Source organism: Dipodomys ordii, unplaced genomic scaffold, assembly GCF_000151885.1.
Source record: "Dipodomys ordii isolate 6190 unplaced genomic scaffold, Dord_2.0 Scaffold157, whole genome shotgun sequence".
Classification (NCBI taxonomy): Eukaryota; Metazoa; Chordata; class Mammalia; order Rodentia; family Heteromyidae; genus Dipodomys; species Dipodomys ordii.
In genome coordinates, this window is record NW_012267373.1 from 1,522,504 (window position 1) to 1,545,531 (window position 23,028).

Below are 23,028 nucleotides of genomic sequence, written 5' to 3' on the forward strand. Positions count from 1 at the left end.
ATTGTCCCTGAGCTCTTCAGCTCAAGGCGAGCTCTCTCCCACTTGAGCCACAGCACCACTTCTGGTTTTTGGTGATTAATTGGAGCTAAGAGTCTCAAGGACTTTCCTGCCAAGGCTAGCTTTGAACTGTGATCTTCAGATCTCAGCCTCCTGAGTAGCTAGGAGTATAGGCATGAGCCACCAGTGTCCGGCTAACAAAGTTGCCTTTCTATTTTAACAAAGACTGAATTATTTATATTACATATAACAGCAGTGTCCTCCCTTATAGAAGATTTAGATTTCTGAAGTTTCAATTAGCTGTGGTCAATTGTCAAATATTATTGGGAAAATATATTATTAGCCGCACCTCAATTCTTTCAGTACAAAATCACATGATCATTCATCTCATTCACCATTACCTGTCCCCCTTCCCATAGTGACTTTATGTGGATGGAGGGCAGGAAGAAGATTCTCACAGGGTTTTATTCTAGTTTAGAAGTACTGTGTTAGGGTAATTTTTCCAGATTACCAGTTTTAGGAAAATATGAACAAGATTAGAATTTAAAATAGTTCTAAGACACCAAGTATATTAGTGTGTCAAATTTTAAGTGCCAAATAATTGAATCCTTAATTTCACTAATTTGAGGAAGGAGAGAATTTCTGGGTGAGTTCTGCAGACTGATTTCTGGATAGTTCTATATTACCTTGTGTGGTGGGATCTTGGTGGCTCAGTCTTCAAAAGTCCATCCATCTTTTGCAAATTAATCTGTGTTCTTCTGTTCCAATGTGTTGGAGTGATTCAGTAAAGGCTGATAATTAATTTCTCATGGATCTAGACTGTGTCCAAACTCTCATACATGGTGGAATCCCTACATCCCTTCACTGAATACATTTTCCGAGTGGTTTGGATCTTCACAGCCCAGCTTCAGCTTTATTCTCCCCCAAGTCCCAGCTACAGGACTCATCCCTATGGAGGTATGGCATGCATAATTGTTTATGAAATAAGAACATTATTTCTCAGCTCTGGTTTAGTTTGTTTTTGTTTTAAATAAGGAAATAAATCTGATGTGAGCCTCTTGGTAAGTTACAAGGTTGTTCTGGCTGCTGTATAGAGAATGAACTCTGGAGTGTGGGCAGAAACAGGGAAATCTGGGAGGAGGCCATTGTAGTGACTCAGGTGCGAGTTGCCAAGAGGTGATAGTGGATGATTTTATATTCATTTGTTGAGGCAAATTTTAGACTTTTTCTTACCTAGGCTATGAACTTCTTTGGCTGTGTAGCAATGAAATCTGTGAAAATATTTGGCTCTTTTCTTACCTTTTTCTTGGAAACTTGGTTGTTTTCCTCACTTAGTCCACAAGTATTCCTTAAGCAGCTATTGTATACCAGACATTGTTCTAGAAACTAAATTCCTGACATTCTCGGAGCTTTATTTTGAGGGAAGATAGGCAGACCAAAGATTAAGTACAAGTATTTGTTTGGGGTTGTGAGAGGTCCAATAAATAACATCTTTACTAGTCCAAGTTCAAAACTAATGAAAGAAAAAATTGTGAGAGCCTGTAGATAAATGCAGACTACCACCATTATCTCTGATGAAGATTATGTTGGATAATATGACTTAGCATGAACAAAACTGAGATGAATTTGCTAACTCCCTAATCTCCGTTTTTGTCTTGAGAACAAGCAATGCTCTTTAGAGAAAGCTTAATTCTTTTTTTTTTTGGTCTGCTGTGGGGCTTGAACTCTGGGCCTGAGAGCTTTCCCTGAGCTCTTCAGCTCAAGGCCAGTGCTCTACCACTTGAGCCACAGCACCACTTCTGGTTTTCTGGTGGTTTATTGGAAATAAAAATCTCACAGACTTTCCTACCTGGGCTGGCTTTGAACTGTGATCCTCAGATCTCAGCCAGGATCATGAGTAGCTAGGATTACAGGTGTGAGCCACCAGCACCTGGCTAAGAGAAAGCTTAATTCTGCTGATCAGACAGTGCTGGCTTCTTGTGGATTGGGGAGCAACCTTTCTTTTAAGACATCTGACTTACTACTTCCCTTAGTAGAGAATCATGGTGCAAAAGCTACTGACAGCATAGGTAGCTAGTTATCTTTCTGTATGGGAAAAGCTAGGGCTGGGTAAGACACATGAGTATTTACAATAGATTCATGGGGAGATATGGCATGAGGAATAAGGAAACATGTCATTAACCAATGAGGTATAATTTCACATAGGTGTTGGTGCTAAGCAGGAAAAGTGATAAAGAATGCTTGAGGAGGAGACCTATCTCATATGGCAGACTGGTGGAAAAGGCCTCTCTGTTCAGAAAAGATGCTATGCAAATATCTTTGGAAGGAGTTTTCCAGGAAGAAGGAAGTGAGCTAGCTGAAGAGGAGGAGTTGAGATATGACAATAGCCAGAGGCCCCGTAATGTATAGCCACAATGTTTGTGATGTCAAGGTGAAGATTTTATTCTATGCATGGCAGCAAGAATTTGGAGAGTTATAATCAGGAAAAGGTCTGGCTCAGATACTTTATTTTTTATTTTTCATAATCAACAAAATTATCTATTTAGAAATTACTGGCATAGGCAGAAACTTTTTTTTTTTTTGCCAGTCTTGGGGCTTGAACTCAGGGCCTGGGCACTGTCCTTGAGCTTCTTTTGCTCAAGGCTAGCACTCTACCACTTGAACCACAGTGCCACTTCCAGCTTCTTCTGTGTATGTTGTATAGAGGAATCGAACCTGGGGCTTCATGCATGCTAGGCAAGCACTCTACCACTGAGCCCACATTCCCAGCCCTAGGCAGAAACTTTTTGAAGATACTCCCAGGGGCACAGCAAATAGGAGAGACCTGACAAATGTGATTGTATCAAAGTAAAAAAGTTTCTGTGCAACAGGGGACATGGTCACCAAACTAAAAAGGCAGCCAACAGACTGGGAAAAGATCTTCACCAGCCATACCTGCAATAATGACCTAACATCTTAAGTAACAAGGTGGCTCAGATATTTTGAATTTTAGTGTAGCTGTTGAGTAGAGAACAGATAGTCTAGGATGGGGTCCAAGGCAAACATAGGGGCAGTTAGGAGTCCAAGCAAGTGATAACAGAAGCCCTGGTTATGATGATCATGGTGGAAGAGGTATAAAGATTTGATATGTATTTTGAGGACATGGCTAATGGGATTGAAGAATGGATTTGGTGAAGAGGATAAAAGATCTACATTGATAACTTAAATTTTCAATCTGAATATCTGAATGTTGGCATTTATTGAGATGTAGGCAGAAATTTGCTAGGCAGAAATTTTTTTAAAAAAGATCTATTTTAGCCAAGTAAAATTTGAGATGCTTTTCAGATAACCAAAGGTGCCAAGGACACAGTTAATTTATGAATTTCAAAATTAGGATCGATTAGAGAGAGCTAAAATATGAATATAGAAGTTACATTAGAGACATTTGGACAATTGTTGCATCTTGCCATGTAGGTGGTGTTTTAAGTTGTTTGAAGTGGAGCCGATCTTGTCTGAGTGTAATCCTAATGTGTATAGTGTTTTGTTTTTGTTTGTTAGTTTGCTTATAGGGCTTGAACTCTGGGCCTGGACACTGTTGCTGAGCTCTTTCACTCAAGGCTAGTGATCTACCACTTTGGGCCATAGTGTCACTTCAGGTTTTCTGGTGGTTAATTGGAAGTAAGAATCTCATGGCCTTTCCTGCCCAGGTTGATTTCAAACCATGATCCTCAAATCTCAGCCTCCTGAGTAGCTAGGATTACAGGCATGAGACTCCAGTATCTTGCTTCTAATGTGTTTTTGATGACTTTCTAATTCAGTGGAATGTGGTTTCTTCTCTCCTATTCCCAAAAGTGACTCAGTACATAGGGCTGAGTTGTAATGAAAAGATGTTTATATTTGTCACACATCTGAGAGTTTGGGAGAGATTGTATCAGAGAAAAGGGAGAGACTGATTAGGAGGCCTTTCTGAGGGGCTGGGAATGTGGCTCACATGCATAAGGCCCTGGGTTCAATTCCTCAGCACCATATGAGCAGAAAAAGCTGGAAGTGGCTCTGTGGCTCAATTGGTAGAGTGCTAGCCTTGGGACAGTGTGCAGGCCCAGAGTTCAAGCCCCATGACCGACCCTCCCCCCCAAAAAAGGCCTTTCTGAGACATCCAGTGTGAGGGCTGAACTGTCTTATTTCTGCCAGCTCCATGGCCAGCAGCAATATAGAACATTTGCCACAAGTATTCACTAGGAGAAAAGGCTAGTCAAGGACAGAGTGACATGAATGCCTTTCTTTTTTCTATGAAGAGAGAATTCAAGCATGTGGTTTTAGGTGGCCGAGGTATGGAAAGTAGGTGGACGACTGCATAGAAGCTCAGCTGTTAGATCATTTGTTTGCCTTTTTATTCTGTGTTACTTTGGTGGCACGTAGCACATAGAATGAGTCAGTAAATGCTTCATCATTTAATTCATGCTCCTTTCAAACTTTCTGAGGGTCAAGTGCCACTGAAGTTCAGTCAAGGCTGGATTCCCAGGGACTTTAGTGGTGAGGCTAGTAAGAAAGGTGGAGCCTGGGTCATCAGAGCTGGTGATAACAGGAGGGAAGGAGACCTGTCTAGTCGAATTCCAGCTTATCTGAACCCACATCTCCAGCCGCAACCAGTCAGGCCACTGCACAGTGAGTGAAAAGGCCCCAGGCCCTGCCCTTCTCAATTCATGTTAATTATTGACTCATAGCTCAGCTTCTCTTCTTCTCTACCTGCTTCCATCCCACGATCGAATTCATTTAGGTTTCTAGAGGTTTCTGACAGGTCTTGGTGTAGAATATTTATTCTATTTGTCTACTTCAACATTTCATTTCAGAAATTAATTTCATGAACTAGAAATGAGGAAAATAACATTTCAAAAAGTCTTTTGGATAATGTTAGTACATAAATGGAATATTTTAAGACCGGGCATATGCATTTTTACCACCTTATTGTTATTATAAAGTGGTACAAGTGACAAGTGTACAAAGTGGTACAGTTACATAAGTCAGGTAATGAGTATATTTCTTTTTGGATAATGTCACCTCTTCCCTTACTCTTTCCCCATCCCCATCCACACATTGTATAAGTTCATTTCAACGTGATGTCTGGTGGGTACCACTGCTGCTTTTGTTCATCCTTTGTCCCACCATTTTTGTGTAACCTTTACCTTTCCAAAGACAGATAAACAAACAAAGAAGACAAAAAGCAAAGTAAAGAAAAACAGCAACAAAGAAAAACCTATCTTGTTTCCATTTCCTAGAGTTCATTTTGATAAATATTATTTTATATGACCAGATGTACATAAGCATTGCACTTTTGTGTTCCTCTTCTGTTTTGGTCTCACTGTATGTAAATGCCTAGAGTCCTGTATAATTTATTGTGCCCCAGTGTATTTTCATATGTTTTAAATATTAATAAAAGTATTATTGCTGCAGTTAGCTTTTTAAAAATCAGGTCCTTTTTTCTAATCTGTTCTTGGATCATAAAACATGTACATTTTTATGCTCACTATATCATCCTTGTCTCTTCCAGTTCCGGAAACGGCTCCTTTCATTTACAACATAGAAAGTTCAAGTCCTGACACTGTGGAAGTCAGTTGGGCTCCACCTCAATTCCCAGCTGGACCTATTTTGGGTTATAATTTAAGGCTGATTAGCAAAAATCAAAAATTGGACTCAGGGACACAGAGAACTAGTTTCCAGTTTTATTCTACTCTCCCAAACACCACATACAGGTAAGAATTTAAAGTGGCACACAGAGAATTGCAGTTAGCATGACTGAAGGCAAGTTAAGTGTTGAAGAAATGTAGCTGAAAAGTAGATTAAATATATCTTGATCAATGTCACTGACTGTTGAGTCAAAGTTGAGGTTTATTTCAAGCTTCTATGTTTATTAGATCACACATGGCCAAACAAAATTATTCTCAACTGTTTCTATTATATTCAAGGATCCTTATAAATATGAGTTAATGAAGTCATAAATACCACAAATACCATTCTTACTTTAACTCAACATGAAAAAAAATTAAGGCGGTAAAACTTGGTTAACGGTATCTTTATTAACCACTAAAGATTATTTTATTATCATTAGCTTCTCTGGCATTTACTAAGGGCCACCTAAATTAGGGGAGAAATGGGGGTCATGCAGATAGCAGAGTTCAGTTTTTTGACCTCAGCGACCCTGAACTGTTCTGTGGGGAATGTAAACAAGGATGTGATGGATGGTCATTTTAGTGCTGAGCGGTGACACTCAGTAACTAGATATATGCATTACCACATCTTCCTTTAAATAGAAATGTCATTGCTCCATCTGTTTGTATCTCATGTTCACACTATGCCATATGAAACACATCTCTGCAAATTGTTTTTGGAACAGGTTTTCTATTGCAGCAGTCAACGGAGTTGGTGAGGGGCCAGAAGCAGAATCTAATATTACCACTTCATCTCCAGCAGGTACTGCTCAGGGTTGCTCCTTTTGTGACACAGGAACAAAGGATAGCCAGGATAGGGTCAGATTTCAGTGGTCACCAATCAACTGGTAGACCTCAGATCCTCTCTTTTCTGTATTTGCATGATATATTTTTTAATAACTTGATAAATTTTGAATGCATTTATCTGTAATGGTCTTGGGATTGAACTCAGGGATTGGGTGCTGAGCTTTTCTGCACAAGACCAGCACTCTACCACTTGAGCCACAGCTCCACTTCTAGCTTTTCTTTGGTAGTTAATTAGAGATAAGAGTCGCACAGATTTTCCTGCCCCAGCCAGCTTTGAACCATGATCTTCATATCTCAGCCTCCTGAATAGTTAGATTACATGCATGAGCCACCAGCACCTTGCTTTAGTTTTCAATATAAATATAAATATTTTAAAAATAAAAAGGGGGGCTGGGAATGTGGCTTATCGGTAGAGGGCTTGCCTAGCATGCATGAAGCCTTGGGTTCATTTCCTCAGTACCACATAAACACAAAAAGCCACAAGTGGCACTGTGGCTGAAGTGGTAGAGTGCTACCTTGAGCAAAAGAAGCTCAGGGACAGTGCTCAGGCCCTGAGTCAAACCCCAGGCCTACAAAAAAATAAATAAGTAAATAAATAAAAGGTTATATTGAAAAATTTCATATTAGGATTTAGGTATTAAAAAAAACAGAAAAAAATTAAGGATATTAAAAAAGTGGCTCCAGCCGGGTGCTGGTGGCTCACGCCTCTAATCCTAGCTACTCAGAAGGTTGAGATCTGAGGTTCAAACCCTGCACAGGGAGGGAAAATCAGACTTTTATCTCCAATAAACTACCAGAAAATTGGAAGTGGTGCTTGGTTCAAGTGGTAGAGTGCTAGCTTGAGATGAAGAGCTCAGAGACAGCTCCCAGGTCCAGAGTTCAAGCCCCATGACTGACCCCCCCAAAAAAAGTGGCTCCAAACCAATCCTAGTTTTCAGTTGAAATCATTGGCCTATGATTTGTAGTTACCCAGGAGTTATATAATCATCTGTCCTAACCTTTAATTTACGTGATCAATTTCCATTTAAGTCATATCATATATGTTTTAAGTCTTCTTAATGGCTTTATATCTGATGAACTTTAATATTATACACTGCCACTTCGTTATATTTAATCTGCCAAATTATATTTTGGTATTTTTCTAAATAGCTTTTTTAGGGGGAGTCGATGACTTTTATTTTTTTTCCTTTTTTCAATTTTTATTATAAAGTGATGTACAGAAGGGTGACAGTTACATAAGTCAGGTAATGAGTACATTTCTTTTTGAACAGCATCACCCCTTTCCTTTTTTCTTTAGCTTTAGAATTTTAAAAATTGCCTGGATTGTTTGAGTGCTTATTGTATTCATGAAAGAAGAAATGAAAGCGCTTTCTAAGACAATTAGCTTTTTTTAATTGATAAAGAATGTTGAGTACCATTCAAGGACTCAGAGTTCTAGGAGTCTGTTCTCTATTTTCATCAGAACTTCATTTGCTGATCTGATCATCTTTTTCCACACCTCTGCCAGTGGAGTATTGAGTGTCATCTGTCACCAGTCTTTAGATTTTTTTGGCTGTTCCCAGACTCCAGGGAAGAAGAGGCATGCTTATAATGCAAGAAGCATGTCCAAAGAGCAAGTTAAATATAGAGACGTGTTAAAATTGTTAGGTGATTATTGCATATCAATTATCAATTGTCCCCAAAGTGTTTATCACCTATGGATTCTACATCAGTCCAGTTGAAAAGAGCTTTATGTAAGCCAGGCACTGGGTGGCTCACACCTGTAATCCTAGCTAGTCAGGAAGCTGAGACTTGAGGATCATGGTTCAGAGCCAGCCCGGGCAAGAAAGTCCATGAGACTCTTATCCACCAGAAAACTGGAAGTGGCGCTGTGGCTCAAGTGGTAGAACGCTAGCCTTGAGCTGAAGAGCTGAGGGACAGTGCCCAGGCCCAGAGTTCATGCCCCACGACCAACAAAAAAACAAAACAAAACAAAAAGAACATCATGTAGATTTCTGCAGCCCTTAAATTTCATTCCTAAGGACTTTCCTCTTGCCTCAAAGAAGTATAGAGGGCAAGACAGAGAAATCATTGTCTGTGTATATGTGAGAGCCCAACAAGCTACTCTGGTAGAGGCTGGACCTCTTCCACCAAGTAAATTCTCACAGCTAAGGATAATGAACTGAGCTCCTACAGGGGCATGGATACTGAGAATTGTTATTTTGGGGGTTCTTAAAAGCAGGACAGTATTTCTTACTCTTCATCATGGATTATTATTAATAGTTACTAATGTGGACTGTACAACAGATAAATGTCTTATTATCTTCAGAGAAAACTTGCTCAGCAGTCTCTTTTAAGTACCATTTTCTTTGATTTGAAGAATTATTATATTTTTGGTGTTAGTATGCATTTAATATGCCTGTTTATAACTTACATCATTTTGCAGTTCAAGAAGAGGAGCAATGGCTCTTTTTATCCAGAAAAACTTCATTAAGGAAGAGATCTTTAAAACACTTAGTAGATGAGGCACACTGCCTTTGGTCTGATATTATATACCATAATATTACAGGTCAGTATAATAGAGAGAAATGTTCTTTATTGTTAAAAGAAAGATTTGAAATTTCTGCAAGAAATATTTCTAGAGTAGAAGGATATTTAAAAAAATGGTTTTGGATCTGAGAAGGGATGGAGTTCAGTGCTAGAACATAGTTAAGCGTGTATGAGCCCTTGGGTTTAATCTCCAGTACACACACACACACACACACACACACACACACACACACACACAAAACCACCACCACCAACCCCCAACCCCTTACAAAACAAAATCCAAATCTTTTTTTTCTAATATTTAAGGAATATGCTCTTAAGAACATTTGTACAATATACAATTTAAAGTGAATTTGGGGAATTTGGAAGAATATTTCTGCAAAAAATACCACCTTTATTTCAATCTCATTATTTAATATTACATAAATGAAATCTCTTTAATATTAGGTTTTCTTCTGTCTTGGTTTTTATTTAATAATATGTGTGTATTTTTGTGGTCTTCTAGGAATATCAGTTAATGTCCAGCAGGAAACTGTTTATTTCTCTGAAGGATTTCTCATATGGGTGAAGGAGGTTGCTAATATGTCTGATATGTCTGACCTGAGAATTTTCTACAGAGGTTCAGGATTAATTTCTTCCATCTCCATAGACTGGCTTTACCAGAGAATGTATTTCATCATGGATGAACTGGTGAGACTGAGAATTAAAATTGAATAACTAGCTATTACTGATATTGTGTCTTGGTATATTAACAACTAAACATAATTCTCATATTCAATACATATGTACCTATTGAGTACTTTAGCCAGTAGAATAGCACTGAGTCCTAGATCGAATCCACAGGGGGCCAAGCATTTAGTGATGCTAGTCCTCACTTCCCATAGTCAGTTGTTTGTTTGGTTTTTTTTTTTGGTCAGTTGTGGTGCTTGAGCTCAGGGCCTGGATGCTGTCCCTGAACTCTTTTGCTTAAGGCTAATGTGCTATCACTTTGAGCTACAGCTCCACTTCCATTTTTCTGGGTTGTTAATTGGAGATAAGAGTCTGACAGACTTTTCTGCCTGGGCTGGCTTTGAGCCAAGATCCTCAGATCTCAGCCTCCTGAGTAGCTAGGCTTTGTTTTATATTTTTATTTGTGATAATTAGTTGCACAAGGGAGTTTGATTTTGATATGTCTAGATGTGCTGACAATGGCCCTTAATTAGATCCGTCTACCCTCCCTCCTCTCCACTTCTCCCCATTCCCAAACCAACTTCAAGAAGTTCATTGTTCAATTTTCACAGGTATGAAAATAGTTCACAGGTGTGAAAACAGTCATAGTTTCGGTTAGTGATACTTCATCTGTGTTATCATTGCCTGTCATAGGAAAAGTTGATTTGAATTATTCAAAAAGCAGGGTTACTTTAGTAACCAGTTCTGAGATATGTTTTATGTTCTATGTCTTTGAAAGACGTAACTATAGCTGGAGGCCCATAAGCTTACAATATAGAATATTAACCTTCTTCATTTTAACTTTTGTAATTTTTATTTTTTGCGATACAGGGATTTGAATTCAAGGCCTAGCACCTGCTAGAGAGGTGTGCTGTTACCTATGCCACATTCCCACACTGTTTTGCTTTTACTTATTTTTTTGTGCATTTTTTTTGCCCAGGCTAGCTTCAGATCATTGTCCATCCATCTATGTCTCCCGTGTAGCTGATTCCTCAGATGTTTGCCACCATGCCTGGTTTATTGGTTAAGATGAGGGTGTTGCTACTTTCTCCCCAGGCTGGTCCAGAATTGCAGTCTTCCCAATCTCTGCTTCCCAAGTAGCTGTAATTATAGATATGAGCTATTGCTCCAATCCTCTTCCTTCCCTTTTTAAGACAGTCTTGCTATGTCCCCTGGCCTTGAACTCACAATCTTCCAGACTCAGCCCCCTGATTGCTGGGATTGTAGGTGTATACTGATTTAACTTTTTTTTTTTTTTGGTCATGGGGCCTGAACTCTGGGCCTGGGCGCTGTCCCTCAGCTCTTGAGCTCAAAGCTAGCGCTCTACCACTAGAGCCACAGTGCCACTTCCGGCTTTTTCTGCTTATGTGGGCCTCATGCATGCAAGGCAAGCACTTTGCCACTGAGCCACCTTCCCAGCCCATGATTTCACTAACTTTAAATGTTGTCTTCTTTTGTTTGATCTGAAAAGTGTGATTATCACAGTTCCATGCACAGGACAGAGGCTCAGGAAAGTGTTGGTGAACAGAGAATGGACTTTGATCTTATTTATGTGTTTTTGTTTTCCTAGGTGTGTGTCTGTGATTTAGAAAACTGCTCAAATTTTGAGGAAATTACTCTGCCCTCTGTTATGGCACCTCAAAAAGTCGTAGCAGATTCCTACAATGGGTAAGTATAGCCTAGTAAATATGGGCTCTCTTTGTGAAAAGTGCTTTCTAATGAAACATTGGAAAACCATATGTGCCAGTATCTAATTTCAGGAGAATTCAATTTCCAGGCAAAGCAACTTAGTCTCTTATAAAGCCTAGATAAAATTACTTTCAAACCGGATAGTCTACTTCAAAGCAAAAACAACTATATGACAAAGATACTTTGCAAGGGTTCAGTTTTGGATTCTAGTCCTGGTCTCAGGGCTTGAACTCAGGGCCTAGGCACTGCCCTTGAGCTTTTTTTGCTCTCTACCACTTGAGCCAGAGAATTCTAGCACTTTGGTGGTTAATTAGAGATAAGAATCTTGTGAATTTTCATGCCTTGGCTGGCTTTGAACTGTGATTCTCAGGACTCACCCCCCTGAACAGTGAGGTTTACTGAAGTGAGCCACTAACACATGACCGAACTATTTTATATCGAACCATAAAATGGTTTTCTTTTAACATTTTTAGGTTTGTTGTTTGTTATCCTTAGTAGTTCTATTAGGGGGTTTCAATTCATCATGTTGTTTGTGAGTATAATACACCTTAATCAATGTCACCCCATTCATTATTCTCCCAGCTCTCCCAACCCCACCTATCCCCTCAATTTACCTAGTTCCAATTTCACCTATATATATTGAATATTATGACTACATCTGCTCACCTTTCATCCTTCCTTGGAAATCTTCAAAGAACCTTTCAATTATGAAATTCTATGATTTGTTCAAGAGCCATTAGTAGCTAGGTGCTAGTGGCTCACACCTATTGTTCCAGCAACTCAGAAGGCTGAGATCTGAGGATTATGGTTTGAAACCAGCCCAGGCAGGAAAGTCCATGAAATTATTTTGAGTTCAACACCAAAAAGACAGAAGTGGAGCTGTGGCTCAAATTGTAGAGCTCTAGCCTTTAGCCAAAAAGCTCTGGGACAGTGCCCAGACCTTGAGTTCCAGCCTCAGGATCAGTCAAAAAAAAAAAAAGCTATTGATAATAATTAAGTGACTAAACATTGTCATGATAGCTGAAAGTTTCCAACTTTCCAATCAATAATTTAAATGAGCAGACTATATCTCTTCAGTTATGACCCTTACGTTTTTGCACCTGGGAAGTTCTAGACTTATAAGGAGAGAGAGAAGGGGGGGAGGGAGAGAGAGGGGGAGGGACAGGGAGAGAGAGAGCTGGTTTCGAGGCAAGGGAAAGCAATGCTGAGGAGGTTGTGCAGCTACACTTGCACTGAATCACACCGGGCTTCTTTGTTCCTGCATCAGGTATGTCTTTTATCTCCTGAGAGACGGCATTTACAGAGTTGACCTCCCTGCGCCATCTGGCAGGCCTGCTCCAGCGGTGCGCATTGTGGAGAGTTGGACATTAAAGGACTTTGCAATAAAGCCACAGTCCAAGCGAATCATTTACTTCAATAACACCGCCCAAGCCTTCATGTCCACGTTTCTGGATGGCTCAGCTTCCCATCTCATCCTTCCTCATGTCCCCTTCGCTGCTGTGAAGAGCTTTGCTTGTGAAAACAATGACTTCCTTGTCACAGATGGCAAAGCTGTGTTCCAACAGGATTCTCAGTCTTTTAATGAGTTCATTGTGGGATGTGACCTCAGTCACATAGAGGAATTTGGGTTTGGTAACTTGGTCATTTTCGGCTCATCTGTCCAGCCACACCCGCTGCCAGGCCGCCCACAGGAGCTGTCCGTGCTCTTGGGCTCTCACCAGGCCCTCGTTCAATGGAAACCTCCCGCCCTCGCCATAGGAGCCAGTGAGTGTGCTGTGCCCAGGGTGGCCGCTGGCCTGCTGGAAGGAGAGGAGGCTGGAGCTGCTTGGCTCTGGGATTCAATTTCTAGAATGCACATATAGTTGTCCACTAGCAGCAGCCACTTAGATATGAACGAGTGTTCATCCAGGTGCTTTGCATTTATTAGCTTTTCAGTAGGAGGATCTTTATACTTCCCAGTTAGCTTGTAGAGTTGGACGTCTATCAGGACTGTACACTCTGAATTTCTAGTTAGAGTGAGTATTAGCAAGGAGGGTATCATACCTGCATTGGGAGCTTACATACATTTGAGAAATACCCTGAAGCTCTCTGAACTTGACTCTACATTTTTAGAGAGTCAGTGTGTGAGGAAGTGCTCCAGAACTAGCCTTCAAGGATTCACATGCTGGTTTTGCAGGCAAAATGTCCCTGAACAAGTTAGTCACTCTGTTCCTTGGCTATCATGCTCAAAAAAAGAGATCACTGGTTACATCTTTTTTTTGTGTATGGTAGTTTACCAACTTTGGTCCATCAGGGAGTACTGTTTAACAAATGACCATGTGTGCCGTTAAGACAAAGTTAAATTATTCCTATCCAGGCATGGTGGCACATTCCTGCAACCTCAACTCTTTAGGATGTGGAAGAAGGAAGATTATGAGTTCTAGGCTAGTCCTGGGTAAGCTAGTGAGACTATATCTCAAAAACAAAATAAAAACAAATGGGTTTGTGGCATGGCTCAAGTGGTAGAGTACATTCCTGACAAAAGCAAGATCTTGCATTTAATTTACCATATCATAAAAAGTAATTACTATTGCTTGTTGCATATATCAAAACTGGCTGAGGATGAATAGGAAGCTTTTCTTTCTTTTCTTTTTTTTGGTTGTGGGGCTTAAGCTCTGAGCCTGGGCACTGACCCTCAGCTCTTCAGCTCAAGGCAAGTGCTCTACCACTTGAGCCATAGCACCACTTCTGGTTTGCTGGTGATATATTGGAGATAAGAGTCTCACATTTTCCTGCCCAGCCTGGCTTTGAACTGCAATCCTTAAATCTCAGCCTCCTGAGTTTTGAGTCAGGTTTGAGTCACCAGCACCTGACAGCTTTTTCTTCACATACGGATTTTTTGAAATTACTGTCTAAACACTGAACAGACATTCATCATTAAGCATTTTTCTTAAGAGCCTGGTTATACTAGTATTATAGAGATATAATATTACAGTATATTTCTAGTATACCTGGTTTAATTTAATATTAAAGAGAACCCCTCCAACAGTCAATTGATGCTGATCACATAGCTTTGACTGAAGGGCAATACTAACTTGTTGGACATGAAGTCTCAGAAAGGGCATGTGTTTGTTTAGGTCACACTGACCCCAATGATTAGTGTGGTAATAGGCCTTACTGAACAATGAATCTGCCATTTGAGATAAGGCTGTTGATGAGCTTACTGGCAGTTCTTGGTTTGCTCTTGTCTTGGCCAATGACATGTTGAATTCTTTAGGCCCGTCTGCCTGGCAGAACTGGACTTATGAAGTGAAAGTGTCAACCCAAGATCATCCCGAAATCACTCAAGTTTTCTCCAATATAAGTGGGACTATGCTTAATGTACCTGAGCTGCAGAGTGCTACGAAGTACAAGGTGTCTGTGAGAGCAAGTTCTCCCAAGGGCCCAGGACCGTGGTCAGAGCCCTCTGTGGGGACTACCTTGGTGCCAGGTGAGACAATGTTTTGGATTTAAAGGAGTAATTCTGAGAAGAAGAAGATCAGCTAGTAAAATTCCTTCCTATGAGCGGTGGAGTGGTTCAAGCAGTAGAGCATCTGTCTAGCAAGTGCAAGGCTCTGAGTTTAATCCTTAGAACTGCAAAACAAAACAAAACAAAACAAAAAATCCTTGCCTCAAATGTGATAAATAAATGAGAATGCAGTCCCTCCCTCCTTCCCTCCCTCCTTCTTTCCTTCCTTCTTCCCTCTTTCCTTCTTTCCCTCCCTTCCTCCCTCCAGTCCACCCCCCCATCAGTTGTGGTGCTTGAGCCTCAGTTGTGGTGCTTGAGCCGTAGCTCCACTTCCAGTGTTTGAATGGTTAATTGGAGATAGGAGTCTTACAGGGACTTTTCTGCATGGACTGGCTTCAACCCACAATCCCTAGATCTCAGCCTCTGGAGTAGCTAGGATTAGCTACTGTAGCTAGCCATTGGCACCTGGCCCAAGAATGAGGTTCCTTAAGGATGTGTTTTGTAATTGACATTTGTAAAGCAAATAAACACTGCAACATCTATGTTTTTAACTTGCTCTTTAAAAAAACTTTCCAAGATATATTTGAAGTAACCAGATGACTTTCTTCCTCTTCATGGGCTTCCTGTTTTTTAGTTTATTAAGCTAAAGGCTTTCTGAACTCTGATGGTTTTGGAGACAGAAGTAGGGGTGCTATTAATTCTGCTAAATTCCACCCTTCTCTGAAAGAAAAATGGAAGAATAACTCTGTTATTCATATGGCTGTTGTAATTTATTCTGGAGGTGTCCAAAGGAACCATGGCAGGTAGTGAGAGTGGAGGTGTCTGCCATGACCAGGACATTGTGACAGTCATGTATAGTCATGAAACAAACAGTTATCTTCACCTTCTGTTTCAGATATTTATGCAAAAATTAGAAAATATGTTAAGTATGATAGATAATTCTCCTAAGGAGATACAATTATTCATATCCTTCCATGGTACTTTTCAAAATGCTGATATTCTTTTACTAAAAGATATTCTAGAGCATAAGATATGTACTTAAAATGAGCTTTCTGTGATACTTTTTAAAATTTTATTTTATTTTTACCAAATAGCTATTGAACCACCATTTATCATGGCTGTAAAAGAAGATGGACTTTGGAGCAAACCATTAAATAGCTTTGGCCCAGGAGAGTTCTTGTCCTCTGACATAGGGAATGTGTCAGGTAAGCACATCATGTACTAAGATGACAGGGTTCTATTCCTGACTTTCAAGTTATTTAATAAATAGAAAACAAATTGAGTACTAGCTCTGAGATCTTTGCTTTTACTAGTGAAAGGAAAAAATGCTGACTGGACAATATTCATAGTGCTATTGCTATGAAAATGTCAGTTCTCAAGTAGGGATGCTATTTATGAAGTCACACACTGTGAAGTTATTTATTGATTGATGTCCACTTTGGGAAGGCTTTGATATAATGTTCTGGTGTTGTAATTTATCAATGTCATGTTGGCAGCAAAGACAGCTATTTTTTAAGTAATCCCTTTATCATGAGTTTTATTTATAAAACTGGAGTGAAAAATACATGATAGAGTTTTCAATAAAATGTAAGGAAAAAAACATGTTGATAAAGAGGATTATTAAAGTTTTCTAGAAGAAGAAAAGTATTCTAAGGTGGCATGTGCATGACTTTGCCTGAAGATGACATCTTCCACAGTTATTTATCTTATTTACAAACTTAGCTATTAAAAGTGTGAAAGCAAAATGGGCATTAGTGACTCATGCCTGTAATCCTAGCTACTCAGGAGGCTGAGATTTGAAGATCACAGTTCAAAGCCAGCCCAGGCAAGAAAGTTTGTAAAAATCTTATCTCCAACTAACTACTTAAATGCCAGAAATGACCCTTTATCTCAAAGTGGCAGAGCATTAGCCTTAAGCACAAAAGCTTAGGGACATACCAGGCCCTGAGTTCAAGTCCCTGGACAGGCACACACACACAAAAGTAGCAAACCATTTCTAGCAAATAAAGGAGTTGGAATTAGCAAGTAGCATGATACTGATAAGAAGAACATCATTTGGAGTAAGCCAGGATCTGGGCTTCCCTGCTTTTCAGTGGTAAGATTTCTGATAGAATGGACAATCTCACCAAATCTTAGATTGTTATCTTAAAAATGATGATAATTACATATAGCTTTGTTTTAGGGGTTAAATTAGGCAAGTAAAGTTACTTGAGACAATGTTTGGCAGAGAGGAAATATTCAGTGTGCTCAGTTAGTTCCTCCAGTTTTAAGAGAAAAAATTTAATATTTACATTAGTGTCATATTCTAGAGCAATCACCGAAGTTCTTATATATCAGAGGAGGCCTTAAAATTATCTATGACTGATTATCATTGGCTGGTACCTTTAATCCTAGTTCCTCAGGAGGCTGAATTTCAGAATCATCCCTGGGAGGAAAGTCTATGAGACTCTTATCTGCAATTAACTACAAAAAGCCAGAAATGGAGCCTGTTGATCAAGTTGGTAGCGAGCTAGCCTTGAGCAAAAAGGCTAAGAGACAGGCCCAAGCCCTGAGTTCAAGCCCCAGTACTGGCAAACACACACACACACACACACACACACACACACACACACACACACACCTCCCCACCATGATAGCTATATTGCTACTGATATATGTCTATATTATTCAGGCACTGTGATATATATATATATATATATATGTATATATATATGTATATCAATTGATTTATTGATCTGTTGATAGATGTATCACAGTGCCTAAATGCTTTAAATCATGATGTTTTTATTGGCATACCTGAAAAATAACTGCTAATTGGGTTTTGTGTTTGTTTTGAGACATGGATTGGTACAACAACAGCCTCTACTACAGTGACATGAACGGTGATGTTTATGTGTGGCCGCTGAATGGGACAGATGCTTCAGAATATTATCACATCCCCAGCATCACAGGAGCAGGGGCTTTAGCTTTTGAGTGGCTGGGTCACTTCCTCTACTGGGCTGGGAAGACATATGTGGTAAGTCAAGCCCAGCACTTAGTGATCTAAAGCAATCCAGCTTCAGTGACTTGCACTACACTTTAGTTCATGAATACTTGTGTACCACCTGAGATAAAATGGATAAAATATTGGTGGTATATACTACTCTCTACTTAAGTGAATTTATGAGCAAAGGGAATTATATACCATTATTGTTTTTATTCTTTATAGATTTTCATCACTATCTTAAAATAAATACATTAAAATGCTCAACTAAGAGTCAGAGGGTAAGTATGTGGTTGCAATCCCACAATATGGTCCAAGGCTAGCCTGAACAAAAAGCATGAGACCCTATCTGAGAAATAACTAAAGCAAAAAAATGGCTGAAGTGTGGCCCAAGTGCCTAGCTTGAGTTCAAATCCTGGCACCATACAAAACATGGTTTAGTTTAAAAATACTTTAAAGAAGTGGAAGGGTAGTCGGGTGCTGGTGGCTCACGCCTGTAATCCTAGCTACTCAGGAGGCTTAGATCTGAGGATCACAGTTCAAAGCCAGCTTGGGCAGGAAAGGCTGTGAGACTCTTATCTCCAAGTAACCACCAGAAAACCAGAAGTGGCTCTGTGGCTCAAGTGGTAGAGCACTCGCCTTGAGCTGAAGAGCTGAGGGACAGGGCCCAGGTCCAAAGACCGCTAAAAAAAAAAAAAGTGGAAGGGTAAATATAAAGATGAGTTAAATATTTAACTGTAATTCCAGGACAAATTTGTTTGACACAGTTTATATGTGATGAAGAAAAAATATAAGGAACAGAAATTATTTATACATTTACTATGAGGGTTGCAGGAGCTAATATTTTAAAGAATGAAAAACATACTATATTTGTCATATAATAGGTAGTATGGAACGGTAAAACTAGTATTGGGGAGATATATGATAGAGAGGAATAAATAGAGGAGGTTTTTTTTTTTTGCCAGTTGTAGAGCTTGAACTCGGGGCCTGAGCACTGTTCCTGAGCTTCTTTTGCATCAGGCTAGCACTCTACCATTTGAGCCACAGCACCACTTCTGGCTTTTTCTGTGTATGTGGTACTGAGGAACTGAACCCAGAGCTTTATGCATGCCAGACAAGCACTCTACCACTGAACCACATTCCCAGCCCAGTAGTCATCTTCTATGAGGACATGTGTGTATCTTTTAAGAATTCATTAAAACATTGTCATTCATGATGATTTTGATTGTCTGGATGTATTACTGGGAATTTTAAATGTTTTATCTCTAAATTAATTTATTTCCTTTCTGTTTGAAGATATGAAAAGAGGTAAGTTCCACAAAGGCAAATGCCATGTTTGTTTGCTGTTATGTTTTCAAGGCTTAGCATAGTACTCAGCATATAGGGTTGATAAATAATTGTGGTTGAAAGTAAATGAATGAATGGGTGCATGGATGGATGGATTGATGAATGGATGGATGGATGGAAGAATGCAACAGCTTACTAATAATTGCAACAAATTGTTATGATAATGATGCCATTTGAAACTCATTAACTGACTACACTATCATGTTTTTCTAGATACAAAGGCAGTCTGTGTTGACTGGACACACTGACATTGTGACCCATGTGAAGCTACTGGTGAACGACATGGTGGTAGATTCAGTCGGTGGCTATCTCTATTGGACCACATTCTACTCAGTTGAAAGCACTAGGCTAAATGGGGAAAGTTCCCTCATACTACAGGCACAGCCCTGGTTTTCTGGGAAAAAGGTGACAAATTAAAAATAAGATCTGGTCATTCAATAATACCAAATAGTGATAATCTATAATTATGATTGTATCATATCTTCATATGGTGAGTAGTTGAGGTATAATCCTATAGGAAGTGTTATTACAGTGAAACCTTGTTATAACCTAAAAATTTCTAAGCATTATTTGATGGTCATAATTGATTATGCAGTTCAAATATGTAACATGGATATTTTAATAGTTTGCTTTTATCTTGAGTAGACTCCTATTTGACATCTTTAAATTTTTCTGTTTTTATAGTCTTAAAAGCACTTCAGAACCTCTTAGTGGGTGTTGTTTATGTGTCTTATTATATTTAATCAACTTTGGATGCTGACTTTTCTAAAAAGCATACAGCTTAGGTAACTTGTTCAACTTCTCTGTTTCATTACTGGAAAATGGACTGCTAGGAAGACTGAGTAAGCTAATTCATGTGATGTCCTGAGAATGTTTCAGAAGTCTGACAAGTAGTCTGCATGAACCTATTAGTATGCAAAGGAACGTTTGCTATAGGAATATTCCACAAATATTATTTTTCCTTCTTCAACTTCGTACCTTTTAAACTATCCTTTAGATATCTGCATTTCTGGTTCTTATGTTTTTCTGACTGTAATAGTGATATATGCCCACTGTAGACAATTTGCAAATTACAGAAAAAATGCCATAAAGAACATAAAGAGGAAAGAGATCATTTACTTTCTTTGTAACTAACATATTTTAAACATTTTCTTCTTCTTGAGTGTTTTTCTTTAGAGATAAAAGTATACAATACAGATAAACAAAATCATATATATATATATATATCTCCTTAGGTCTCTCTCTATGTGTGTATACATGTATGCATGTATATATATGCATCTAAAAATCATATGGTTTTCTCAATAGCAGGCTAATGTGTCAGAAGGTATTTTTAGTTCTTTGACATTTTTAATTCTTATTGTACACTTTTTACATTTTCACTGACTCATCATTTTTGTTTAAATGCTCACAATATAGTCACCAGCTACTCCTTTCTGACACCTCTCAGGCTCCAGATTGGTTACAGGGGGACTCTCAGCTATGTGAAATATATTCATGAAGCCAAATAAGTTTTTTTGTCGGTCGTGGGGCTTGAACTCTGGGCCTGGGCGCTGTCACTCAGCTCTTCAGCTCAAGGCGAGCGTTCTACCACTTGAGCTACAGCGCCACTTCCGGTTTTCTGGTGGTTTATTGGAGATAGGAGTCTCAAGGTCTCTCCTGCCCGGGCTGGCTTTGAACCGCGATCCTCAGATCTCAGCCTCCTGAGTAGCTAGGATTACAGGCATGAGCCACCAGCGCCCGGCCCAAATAAGTTTTTATCTAATAGTTTTTATGTAATGTACTCCCTAGAAGCACTATTTCTTTAGGCCTTTTAAATGAAAAAGTTAATTTATTATTTAGATAACTTTAGCTAATCTCATTATAAATAATCAATCATGATTAACCCAACTTCACTTCAGGATGATTTTACCTAGGCAACTTGAAGACAAAGAAAGAGTAGTAGAAGTGTTTTTTCACACGTCATCTGGAAATAGGACTTCATATACACATAATTATCTGATAAAAATACATACACACGTTGAGTGTCAGGAATTTTTTGGTTGGGTTAATAAAAAAGTATAATTTAAAAGATTTCAAATCATTGGCTCTCAAATTTGGTGGCACATGAAATACCTGAGGATTTTTTTAAGCATTCTGGAAACATGATTTCTTTCTTAGGGATAATAATTAAATATGATGTAGTCTGGTCATTGAAATGGAAAAAAAAAACTGTTTGACAATCACTGGCTTGAACAGGAACAAGAATCATTGCCTCGTGTGTCTGAGGAACCCAAAGTTATGACTAACTTTAGGGAAGGCTTGATGCAGACTTAAAATTTCCCATGGGTCTGGAATTTGATCTAGAATTTGTATCTGTACTAAGTTGCCAGGTCATGTTTTTTGTTGCTGATCTGAGAATTGCACGTTGATAACCACTGGAGCTAAATATATAAAAGTGAGAAATGGGTATATTCCTACCTTTTAGGAAACTAGTAGTTATATACAAATAACATAATAAGAGGCATCATCATATAATGTGGATATTCAGAAAAAAGGTTAAACTGACTAAGTTTATTATTTCACAAAAGATGTGAAGTGGGGGTTTGTAGTTGAAGTGTGACCTAATCAGGACATTTGGTTAATTTTCTCACTTTATTCTCTGTTTAGGTTATTGCTCTAACTTTGGACCTCAGTGATCAGCTCCTCTATTGGTTGGTTCAGGACAATCAGTGTATTCACCTATACACATCTATTCTTCGAGGACAGAGGTAACAAATGTCTCTTAAAGGCAATTGGTTAAAAAGGGAATAACTTCCTCCACAGTGTGGATGATTTGTGTAGGGAGATGTAAGAGTAACATGCTTCCACACTGGGATGGAATAGAGACCCTCCAAAGTGATTCAAAAAACTGAAGCTTGATGAGTAAATGAACTTATAAGGGATTTCCTCCAGAACCATGAGTGACTACAGAGGGCTGCATCCACCTGATTGTGCCCAAGTGGCTAAAGTTGCCACTGCCCTGCCTATTTTATGTGATGCTAATCTGTAACAGAAAACTGGATGTAGAGCACCATCTAATGGTAGCACAACGCAGAGGACGAATAAGTTTAAATACAAAGACACACACTTGGGGGAAGTTATTGTTGTTTTTAAATTTTATTTTATTGTAAAGATGCTGTACAGAGGGGTTGCAGTTACATGAATAAGGTAATGAGTACATTTCTTGTTGAGCATTGTTATCCTCTTCCTTGTTGTTTTCCCACTAATCCTTCCCTCCCCCACCTCCCTCACGCCTCTTCCCACCCCCTAAGTTGTAAACTTCATTTCCAATATACTGTCTTGTGGGTGCCACTGTTGCAATGGGTCATCCTGTGTCCTTGTTTCAGCGTTTTGTTATTCCCCTTCCCCTCCACAAATTAGACAAACGTATATATAAGATTCTGGCACCAAAATCAAGTAGAGTGACAACAGGGATTATCCCATAGGGAGAAGAACATACAAAGGAAATTTTAAAAAAATCACATAGTACATTAAAAACAACAACAAAGAAAGATCTCTTGTGTCCATATCTTGGGGTTCATTTCACTTAGCATCACCTTATATGGTAACCATCTGATATATTATCCTAGACGTAGTTATTTGTTTATATATACTCTAGCCTAGCTCTTATCAAGAATTCTTTGGTCTTGGCAAACATGGTCTAATAGAAGGAAGTATGGTTTGTTTTGCTTCCGTTTTTTACTTCCCTGTCCACCTCTCTTCTCCATTTCTCTTCTACTCTCCCCTCCTCTTCCCTCCTTTCCCTTCCCCTTCCC

General features: G+C 39.1%; 1 protein-coding gene across 2 annotated transcripts in view; it reads left to right on the top strand.

The window, feature by feature from the left end:
* The window catches only part of Ros1 (ROS proto-oncogene 1, receptor tyrosine kinase), a 95,850-nt gene that overhangs the window by 17,657 nt on the left and 55,165 nt on the right, over positions 1-23,028 (top strand). The window contains exons 7-18 of one of the 2 annotated variants that reach the window (XM_013032802.1): positions 816-954; positions 5,525-5,726; positions 6,368-6,444; positions 8,914-9,036; positions 9,523-9,707; positions 11,296-11,393; positions 12,682-13,178; positions 14,671-14,883; positions 15,996-16,106; positions 17,739-17,917; positions 19,445-19,636; positions 21,881-21,981. In XM_013032802.1, the coding sequence (XP_012888256.1) occupies positions 816-954; positions 5,525-5,726; positions 6,368-6,444; positions 8,914-9,036; positions 9,523-9,707; positions 11,296-11,393; positions 12,682-13,178; positions 14,671-14,883; positions 15,996-16,106; positions 17,739-17,917; positions 19,445-19,636; positions 21,881-21,981 (2,117 nt within the window). Of the gene's footprint in view, positions 1-815; positions 955-5,524; positions 5,727-6,367; positions 6,445-8,913; positions 9,037-9,522; positions 9,708-11,295; positions 11,394-12,681; positions 13,183-14,623; positions 14,884-15,995; positions 16,107-17,738; positions 17,918-19,444; positions 19,637-21,880; positions 21,982-23,028 lie in introns of both variants that reach the window. The other variant, XM_013032801.1, reaches the window with a different exon arrangement.